An 11,534-nucleotide genomic window follows, 5' to 3' on the forward strand; every position below is an offset into this window, starting at 1 on the left:
GACTCATTGACCAGAGCAGGGCTGTATGAAAGAGTATAGAGTCTCACACATTGGCACACAAACAGTTCTTAATCACAACCACTAACCTGTGAAACTACAGCAACTTGTTCAATGATGAAGATGGTGTGCTGTGCAATACAGTACTCTACCTTATGTCTTATTTTAAGTTCATTTAGTCAGTTTTATGTGTGAAAAAAGCTTAATTAAAGACAACATATGTAATATTTGCTTAAATATGTATATTTTTGTCTAATAAGAGACCGTCTAACCCAAAACAACGAGGAAGCATGGTATGACAAAAAAAGAAATATATATATATATATATATATATATATATATATATATATATATATATATATATATATATATATATATATATATATATATATATATATATATACACACACACACACACACACACAGTGGGGCAAAAACGTATTTAGTTAGCCACCGATTGTGCAAGTTCTCCCACTTAAAATGATGACAGAGGTCTGTAATTTTCATCATAGGTACACTACAACTGTGAGAGACAGAATGTGAAAAAAAATTCCAGGAATTCACATTGTAGAAATTTTAAATAATTTATTTGTAAATTATGGTGGAAAATAAGAATTTGGTCAACCATTCAAACCTCTCACTGATGGATGGAGGTTTTGGCTCGAAATCGCAGGATACATGGCCCCATTCATTCTCTCCTTAACATGAAATAAATGTCCTGTCCCCTTAGCAGAAAAACAGCCCCAGAGCATGATGTTTCCACCCCCATGCTTCACAGTAGGTGTGGTGTTCTTGGGATGCAACTCAGTATTCTTCTTCCTCCAAATACGACGAGTTGAGTTTATACCAAAAAGTTCTATTTTGGTTTCATCTGACCACATGACATTCTCCCAATCCTCTGCTGTATCATCCATGTATCCATTTTGGTATAAACTCAACTCGTCGTGTTTGAAGGAAGAAGAATACTGAGTTGCATCCCAAGAACACCACACCTACTGTGAAGCATGGGGGTGGAAACATCATGCTTTGGGGCTGTTTTTTTGTTAAGGGGACAGGACGATTGATCCGTGTTAAGGAAAGAATGAATGTATCTTGTATCGTGAGATTTTGAGCCAAAACCTCCTTCCATCAGTGAGAGCTTTGAATGGTTGACCAATTACTTATTTTCCACCATAATTTACAAATAAATTCTTTAAAATTCCTACAATGTGAATTCCTGGATGTTTTTTTCACATTCTGTCTCTCACAGTTGAAGTGTACCTATGATGAAAATTACAGACCTCTGTCATCATTTTAAGTGGGAAAACTTGCACAATCGGTGGCTGACTAAATACTTTTTTGCCCCACTGTGTATGTGTATATATATATACACACACACACACACACACAATTGTATACATACATAGATATATATATATATCCATCCATTTTTTACCGCTTATATATATAATTGTATACAGAATATGTATGTATGTATACAATTTTATACATATATAAAAATGTATATATATATATATATATATATATATATATGTGTGTGTATTTATGTATATATATACTGTAAATATTGGAAAAAATGACAGCGTAAAGCCGCAAAATCCAAAGTGCCGAAGGATGACTGCACTGTAGTATCAAAGCCTTAACAGAGAAGGAATAGCTGTTTAAAAGAATCACAGGTCATTTTAAAATTTTTATGTCTTGCATTTAAACTTGTATTATTAATTTCCCAGGATGGCGCCCCAGCTTCAAGTATTACAACATGTGGGTTTCTCTTGCTGGAGCTGTACTGTGCTGTGTGGTAATGTTTGTCATCAACTGGTGGGCCGCTCTTTTCACCAACGTCATTGTCCTGGGTCTCTACATTTACGTCAGCTATAAAAAGCCAGGTGAGTGTCTCCCATCATTTATTTCTGTTAGAATGAAAAAATAAATATATTTTCCACACACTTGAATGAATGAGAACATACTTTTAACAGAATTAGACATATTTGTGCACACGCCATTTAATCAGCTGAGCAACAGCGGCATTAACAGATTGCTTAAAGGGGTCATATTATGATTTTTTTCCCCTACATTTAAAGCACTTCCTTTTAGTCTCTGTAACATGTAATTGTTGTTCATTGGTCAAAATGTTGCATGGATTATGTTCTAAAGACGATTTTCAAGCTGCTTTCTGCTTTCTTGTGGGCGGTCTTATTTACGTCTTCTCCACGCCCACTTTGTTGTCGTTTTTAACGCCTCCATATCGAGTCCATTGACTGATATAAGTTGGAGCCGTGCAATACTTTGTATTAGGAATGAAAGCAGTTGAGGATGCATGTCTATGCAGGACTCAGTCTGACCCACAACAAGGGAATAGTGAAAAAGGAGCTTATTACTACAGCGCAGGCTGCAATGGCGGGCGCGGCAAGGCACTATCGGTACATTTCTACCATATGTGGATAATCGGCTGACGTCACATCCGACAAATATGTCACAGAATAATAAATTCCAAACAGCTCGTTTGGCAGTGTTGTTAAGTTAAAAGTTAAACTTTTAACTTTTCTGTCGAAATGAGCTGCTTTGTCAAAAAAAGCTGTACGTCGCTATTTCCTGTTAAAACAATATTGATGAAAAGGAAAACGTAGGCTACCATTATTTGCATCAATGTGAATTTCCTCACTCTTTCTACATGCATTGCTTACTGTCCATTAATATACAATGTAAACTTCCTCACGCTTTAATTGTCTACGTTCATCGATTACTGTCCATTAATATACTATGTAAACTTCCCCCCCAGTGTAAGTGTCTACATGCATACTGGTCAGTAATATAATTTAAAATAATTACTTACTTGTAGCGCGAGTGACAAAGTCTACACAAAGTATATTAAGGAAAACTTAAGCCTTGATGCGTATGCGTGCGCATGCTCTGTAGCGTTGGGTAGCTTTTTTTTAAGTGTAGCACATTATGACATAACAGCTGAAGTATAAAGGAAGGCAAGATAGTTTTATAAATATCTCCGCCATGCTTCCACTGTTTGGTGTCATTTTCGGGATTTATGCAGATCCCAAATACATAACAGCAGGAACCAATAGGTAAGAACAGTTGTTTTTGCATAATAAGTATCTTTTAACTACAAATTAATTGTACTTTGACTAGGAGTGTAACGGTACACAAAAATTTCGGTTCGGTGCGTACCTCGGTTTTGAGGTCACGGTTCGGTTCATTTTCGGTACACTAAGAAAACAACAAAATATACATTTTTTGGTTATTTATTTACCGAATTTGTTAACAATGGCTTTATCCTTTTAATATTGGGAACACTATAATCAATCTGCCCACGTTAATCAACATTAAACTGCCTCAACTTGTTGCACAGATTAAATAAAATGACAAAACTTTTCTTCTACATATAAAAAATGCAACATTAAACAGTTTCAAGTCAACTCATCATGCTTAATTTATTACAGCATTTGGGAAGCCTGTAGTTGATTTTTATTATGTAAATGTTATATTTTTATCAACATGTGATAGCAGGGACCCTGCCATTCAAAACTAGGCTGCTACATTACTAATGATTCATGTAACTATAGCTGAAAAAATAGCACAATAGCAATAGGAGAGACTATTCATCCTTGAACACCATGGAGTTTATTTAGGCTTTATGATGCACTTACATTATTATATCACTAGCACACACATACACTCACACACACACACACACCGCAAAATGAGCTAACGTTACGCTAAAGGTTAATTAGCCTTCACCTCAACCCAGGACTGCGAGCGAGCTGAGCTGTAGTTTGTTTCTAGAACGTTGACTGGGAGGTGTTTATTATAATTTGGGGAGAGTCTGCTGCTCACCTGCTAAACACCTATCTGCTCGACGCTGAAGCGCTGACTACATGCGTTCTGAATACGCACTGCTGATTGGTTGTTACCGCTCTGAATACGCACTGCTGATTGGCTGTTACCGCTATACATGTAACCAATCAGATGGTTTTGTGGGTGGGACAATGCTGGGTGCTGTGTAGGAGACAGAGGCAGAACGGAGCGGAGCAGCTTGTTAGGACTTTAGCTTAGGCGGCTACTTCATATGTTCGTGTGGAAACTCGTCCGGTACACCCCCGAACCGAACTGGATCCCCCGTACCGAAACGGTTAAATACAAATACACCTACTGTTACACCCCTAACTTTGACAATAATACACTTTCTAGTTTTGCAATGCACATACTTTGTAAGTCTCAAAAACGTGCTCTCCAAAGCATTTTAAAATTTGGGGGGGAATTTTCCTGTATAATTAATTGTACCTTGGTTTTCCTAGTAATCCATTTCAAAAGCTCAAACGAAAACTTTTTACAGAAAATGATCAGTTTTACTGGTACCATATTTTGATTCCTTTGTTGCACTTGAGGTCACTTCTGGTTGCAAACTCGGCCTTGCCCAAGTACTTTGCTGGCAAACAAGTGTATTTGTAGCAGACTACTTCTAGGTAATGTTTGCAAATTTCCATGTCAACAAAGCAAGTATGCCTGATTAAAAGCACTCAGAATATAAGGTTCCATTTTAAAAAAGAACACATTTACTAGCAGGATGCTAATTTACCTTGGATATATGTTGTTGTAAAACATGTCCCAGTGTTTTGATTCCTTGGAATGGTTTTCCAGTTTTGGTAACAATTTCCTTATAAGTTCCTTAGGTTGTGCATGACATCACCATGGACGGCGCCAAAACGCTACAAACACTCGAGAGTTATTCACAAGGCAGGATGACAGCAGGTCAATTTGCAATACTTGCACTGCAAAAAAGAGCTAACAAAATTTAAGATGAAAAGACTATATTTTAGGAAAAAATACTAAAAACTAGTGAAATTGTCCATGCAGCTAGTTAATTTCACCTGATAAGTTATCCTAAATTCAGGACTGTATGGTTAGAAATTAGCAGGACTAGCTAGAAATAAATATTTTAATCTAAAATATCTTCAGTAATGCGGACGTTGTACCGATCCGTTGTGGTGAAGAAGGAGCTGAGCCGGAAATCAAAGCTCTCAATTTACCGGTCGATCTACGTTCCCGTCCTCACCTATGGTCATGAGTTTTGGGTCATGACCGAAAGGATAAGATCACGGGTACAAGCGGCCGAAATGAGTTTCCTCCGCCGTGTGGCAGGGCTCTCCCTTAGAGATAGGGTGAGAAGCTCTGCCATCCGGGAGGAACTCAAAGTAAAGCCGCTGCTCCTTCACATCGAGAGGAGCCAGATGAGGTGGTCCGTGCATCTGGTCAGGATGCCACCTGGGCACCAACCGGTAGGAGGCCACGGGGAAGACCCAAGACACGTTGGGAAGATTATGTCTCCCGGCTGGCCTGGGAACGCCTCGGGATCCCCCGGGAAGAGCTAGACAAATTTGCTGGGGAGAGGGAAGTCTGGGTTTCCCTGCTTAGGCTGTTGCCCCCCGCGACCCGACCTCGGATAAGCGGAAGAAGATCGATGGATGGATGGATCTAAAATATTATTCAACTTGCAGTTCTTAAATGAAGCATCTTCATGATGTTGCAGAAACATTAGAGAATATATTATGAGTGGGGGAAACCAAAATATCTTATATAAATGGTTATTTTTTCAATTTAAATTATTTTAAACTAGAATAGACCAAATATAACTATTCATGCTAAAATTAAGATTATTGTGTAAGTATGAAATCTTTGCAGTGTACAAAGTTGATATTTACTGTATGTATATGAAACTTTTTGGGGCCCAATGTTGGCTTATTTTGCAGTCACACTAAATAAAAAAGAAAAAAAAAAAGAAAAGCTATACAGAAATCTTTGAAATTTTGGGTTAAAATATTTGTCGAAAACCAGGGCAAAGAAAAGGTTGGCCATAGAAAACGGGGTACACCTATATATCATTTTAAAATATAATAGTTGAGATAGGCTCCAGCACCCCCGTGACCCTAAAAAAGGGACAAGCGGTAGAAAATGGATGGATGGATGGATGATGATATGTAAAATGTTAGAATTGAAAACATGACAACATAAAACATTTTTGTTGATGCAAAGCTCAGAAAAAGTACTGATATTGCAGAATAGTAAGATATGTTTCATTGCCTTGATTGAACACAGATCAATTTGCCTGAAAACAGGCATTGATGTTTTTATTGAATTAGGAATGTTGAATTATGTGACAGATATAGTAATGTCATGTACTGTCCCTGGATTTTCTACAACCAATGCAGGCTTGACATGTTGGAACACACCTGTGTGCACACTCAGTTTGACGTGCAGCTACACATACATTCAAAGCTTACTTAATGCCTGCAAAGCCACATGGGCCAGACGGCCTGTGGCTCAGCAGGGTTACCCACAAACACACTTTCTAATTCCAATTTCTGTTTTGCATGCTCCCTCCTGTCCAGATGTGAACTGGGGGTCGTCCACCCAGGCTCTGACCTACCACCAAGCTCTGACTCACACTTTGCACCTCAGCGGAGTGGAAGACCACATTAAGAATTTCAGGTATAAAACAGAAGAAAGCACGCAAATGACAGCTTGAATGGAACGTTGTTGTGTTCTGGCTAGTTTTTAAGGGCCATTCCACCCAATCAGTAATTACTCTCTCAAAATTACCTTCAATTTATGTCTTTTATTTTTCGGAGTATAAGTCGCTCCAGAGTATAAGTCGCACCGGTCGAAAATGCATAATAAAGAAGGAAAAAAACATATATAAGTCGTACTGGAGTATAAGTCGCATTTTTGGGGATTTTTTTTTGATAAAACCCAACACCAAGAATAGACATTTGAAAAGCAATTTAAAATAAATAAAGAATAGTGAACCACAGGCTGAATAAGTGTACGATATAAGACGCATGAATAACTAACTGAGAAGGTGCTTGGTATGTTAACGTAACATATTATAGTAAGAGTCATTCAAAAAATTATAACATATAGAACATGCTATACGTTTACCAAACAATCTGTCACTCCTAATCGCTAAATCCCATGAAATCTTATACGTCTAGTCTCTTACGTGAATGAGCTAAATAATATTATTTGATATTTTATGGTAATGTGTTAATAATTTCACACATAAGTCGCTCCTGAGTATAAGTCGCACCCACTATGAAAAAAACTGTGACTTATAGTCTGAAAAATACAGTACTGTGTTTTCTATAAATCTGGTAATACACATATAAAATAACTTAATAAGGTGCATCAGCCTATTTCAGGCAATTTTATCACATTTTTTAGAATGTTTCTCAGCCTAAGATAAATTATTGTAAATGTATACTATGAAATATTTATTTTATCAATCGTTTTACAGTACGTACTCAGGAAATGTACAAGGTAAATATTTGGCAGTGGGAGTCTACAGCAGCACTTTTGGCACATACATGTTGGAATTTTAATTTTTTTATGTTGTGAATTAGTGTAGCATGGTTTGAATGTGTTTGTCTCAACTTGCCTGGGGACTGGAGATGAAAATTAGCCATTAGCTATAGTCTCACATAGTTACCTGTCAAATGTTCATTATTATGTATGGTCCCTTTTTAAACAAACTACATCTCGGAAATCTCAAAAGGGCTGAAATTAAAATGAGTTAGTTTTTAGCATAGACTTAACAAATACATGGAAAGAGTGTCCGCCCCGAGATCGGTAGGTTGTGAGTTCAAACCCCGGCCGAGTCATACTAAAGATTATAAAAATGGGACCCATTACCTCCTTGTTTGACACTCAGCATCAAGGGTTGGAATTGCGGGTTAAATCACCAAAAATGATTCCCTGCTCCCCTCACCTACCAGGGGGTGACCAAGGGTGATTGGTCAAAGGCAGAAAATAATTTTGCCACACTTAGTGTGTGCGTGTGACAATCATGGGTACTTTAACTTTAATATTACTAGATGGCATAGAAGCCACTACACACATTACATTGATTCAACAAAAATGTGTTTCTAACAGTAAAAAAAAACGTTAGCAGGGCTATGCTGAAAATGTTGCATATTAATAAACACAGGAAGTTCACATTATTGTTCGATTGACAACACAGTTTTGAATAAACTGAAAGAAGCAATGCAACGATACATACAGGGTAAAGGTGGGCTCTTGTGCCGCTAGTTTGATGCTAACATAGAATGGACAACCTCATTGACAAGCTAACAAAAATTAGCACAGCATTCGCAAAATTGCACAAAAGTTTATCAAATAGATTTTAACGAAACAATATTCATCTACAACTGCACATTTTTCTACTTACGGGCATTTAGTCACTAAACTCCATGCAAACTGATATTGTCAACTAACTTTGCACTACTAGGCCAGTGTACTGCTCTGCACTGTGTGCTGACCAACTATGGAAGCCTGTTACTCAAACCTCAGACTGTAATTTTAAAACATAGTCAATTTTATGTGTAACATGATTGTATATAGCCCTACGAAGGCAAGTTTTAGCTTCCTGTAACATCAAATCTTTATAGTAAAAAAAAGTCTAAACATTTTTTTTTTTAATGCTACATTTAATTTTTTTGGGGCTGGTCACACAAATAAATTAAAGACCTACTGAAATGAGATTTTCTTATTAAAACGGGGATAGCAGGTCCATGTGTCATACTTGATCATTTTGCAATATTGCCATATTTTTGCTGAAAGGATTTAGCAGAGAACATCGACGATAAAGTTCGCAACTTTTGGTGCTGATAAAAAAGCCTTGCCTGTACTGGAAGTAGCAGACGATATGCGCGTGACATCACGGGTTGTGGAGCTCCTCGCATCTGAACATTGTTTACAATCATGGCCACCAGGAGCGAGAGCGATTCGGACCAAGAAAGCGACGATTTCCCCATTAATTTGAGCAAGGATAAAAGATTTTTGGATAAGGAAAGTGAGAGTGAAGGACTACAAAAAAAAAAAGACTATACAGTGGGAGCGATTCAGATGTTATTAGAAAAATTTACTAGGATAATTCTGGAAAATCCCTTATCTGCTTATTGTGTTACTAGTGTTTTAGTGAGATTATATGGTTGTACCTGTACAAACTGAAGGTCGGCCCTGCACCTCTCTTCAGCACCAATCGACAGGTGGTGGCGATGCCCATCTCTGCCCTTCCCAAGGGGCCCTCTTCGAAACACGATCTTTCGAAATGATCACTGCATAATACACTGTACTTTGTGTGTGTGTGTGGTCCAATCCAACCGTGTTCACTTGACCGCTCTGTTCCATAGTAAAGCTTCACCGTCATCTTTCGGGAATGTAAACAATGAAACACTGGCTGTGTTTGTGTTGCTAAAGGCGGCTGCAATACACCGCTTCCCACCTGCAGCTTTCTTCTTTGATGTCTCCATTATTCATTGAACAAATTGCAAAAGATTCAGCAACACAGATGTCCAGAATACTGTGGAATTATGCGATGAAAACAGACGACTTATAGCTGGGAACGATGCTGGAACAAAATGTCCTCTACAATGCGTGACGTCACGCCCACGCGTCATCATACCGCAACGTTTCAACAGGATACTTCGGCGCGAAATTTAAAAATTTCATGTGTTGCAATGTTAAGATTTAATCGTTGATATATAAACTATCAGACTGCGTGGTCGGTAGTAGTGGGTTTCAGTAGGCCTTTAATGTTTTGGAAACACTTAAGTCTAATTTTAGGGTTTGGTAGCAGGCAAAAAATTATTTTTTCCAGTTTTCAAGACTTTATCTGAATCTTTTAAATTGTATACAATACATACACAATCAGATCAGTGTGTAACTCACTTTGCTAGATATTTAAAAAATTATACAGGTAATTTTATTGTGCTTGATACATTTTGTTTTCTAGGGGGCTCAAATGGCATCGATTTGTTGAATGGCGTTTTAGCAGGTTAAAAATTGGAACGATCTTAATGTTGAAATATTAACAGTGTATTTTTGCCATTTATAGTTTCAAAGGTAGCGAAGTAAGCAGCATAATAGCTGTCAAACGGGGTCGTCTAAGCTTATTCTCGTGACAATCCCGAAGAGCTTAACATATTTGCTTTGATATGTGCTAATCTGCTTCAAGTCTGTTTTTTCCCCGATGAGAGGCTACCACAGGCGCATGAAATCAAAGTTTATTTATCCCAGTAAAACTGGCACACACTTACCCAATATTCTTTGTAGACCCCAGTGTCTGGTGATGACCGGTTACCCCAACTCCCGTCCAGCTCTGCTGGACCTGGTTCACAGCTTTACGAAGAACGTGGGTCTGATGATCTGTGGTCATGTTCGCACGGTGAGCAAATGTTTTTTTATGGCATTCAAGCTCAGAGAGGATGAGTCCATGTACTGTATATCCAACATTTACTAGCCTGAGACAGACTGTTTTGCCACAGTAATTGATCATATATTGACCATTACTTTGATGACAATATCATTAATCATCTGCTTATTGATGACATCATTGACTATCTAACTATCTTAACATCTTAACCAGAAAGAACTACAATAAACTACAGAAAACTAAGGACAGAGAAATGTTGAATTGAAATAACTGAGGAAATTACCAATTCTATAGATGACAATGTGTACAGCAGAAGTTTTTTTGGATGTGACTAAAGCTTTCCAGACAATTAATCCTAATTTCTTGATTAACAAATTAGAAGAGTGTGGCATTAGGGTGGGGTCATTTTTAACTCTGTGCAAAGCTTAACAAACAGGAAGCAATATGACAATGAGTCACGTGACAGTGCTTGAGGCAGAAATCTCACTCACAAACCAAAACTAATATGTCTTGCAAGTAGCAATACATAAATCAAAATAAAATCAGCAACCAAAACACACTTAATTTAAGGGATTAAACATTTTTTTTCTTCTCAAAAATAGTGAAATTCCATTCAAACTACTGAGATAAGTAGTGATTGATAAATAAGGCCTCAGTGAGTGTGTGGGGCACTTACAAGCTGTATTTACACGGCACTCACACTGTTAGTGTTTCATAATGGCGCCATCTGATGGATTAAAAACTCACTACCTTTGACTTGCAAATAAAAGAATTGGTAGCAAATGAGATCTTTTTTTTTTTTAACCAATAGCTTTGCAGAAATAAATATGAAAAGTCAATTAGCCAATTTGTAAACCGGAAAAGAAGAATGTTTACTTTATTTGGTGCCATAAGATGAAAGTGATCCCACATTTCGGAAGTTTTCCATTTTTTTCCGTCTTCTTTTAGTATGAATTGTCACTCTTGAGCCTAACGATGCGCTTCCTCATGAACACAGTTTAGGGCCTCACAGTCCAAAAACACAGCAGCTGTATTCGTCACATGTTTTTTTCCTAAAGTAAAACACACATAGAGGTTAAGTGCAGTGTCATTTTTGATCCATCACAATTGACAAGTACAAATTGTCCAAAAAGTTACTGAAGTAAAGGTAGCGCGTTACTATCCACCTCTGAGGAGGAGAGGGGAGAACCACGTGGGGCATACCTTTGTACTTTCCCACAAGTTCTTTCTTAAATTCAATCAGTCCTTCCAGGAATTGACAATGTCCACAATCACGCAAATTCAACTAACCCTGGCAAATTAAGCGCAGCCTTGAAAC

General features: G+C 37.6%; 1 protein-coding gene across 1 annotated transcript in view; it reads left to right on the forward strand.

The window, feature by feature from the left end:
- The window catches only part of slc12a2 (solute carrier family 12 member 2), a 118,479-nt gene that overhangs the window by 67,004 nt on the left and 39,941 nt on the right, over window positions 1–11,534 (forward strand). The window contains exons 14-16 of the mRNA XM_061876884.1: window positions 1,728–1,883; window positions 6,396–6,495; window positions 10,117–10,228. Coding sequence (XP_061732868.1) covers window positions 1,728–1,883; window positions 6,396–6,495; window positions 10,117–10,228 — 368 coding nt within the window. The remainder of the gene's footprint in view (window positions 1–1,727; window positions 1,884–6,395; window positions 6,496–10,116; window positions 10,229–11,534) is intronic.

This window comes from Nerophis ophidion, linkage group LG17 (assembly GCF_033978795.1).
Source record: "Nerophis ophidion isolate RoL-2023_Sa linkage group LG17, RoL_Noph_v1.0, whole genome shotgun sequence".
Lineage (NCBI taxonomy): Eukaryota > Metazoa > Chordata > Actinopteri > Syngnathiformes > Syngnathidae > Nerophis > Nerophis ophidion.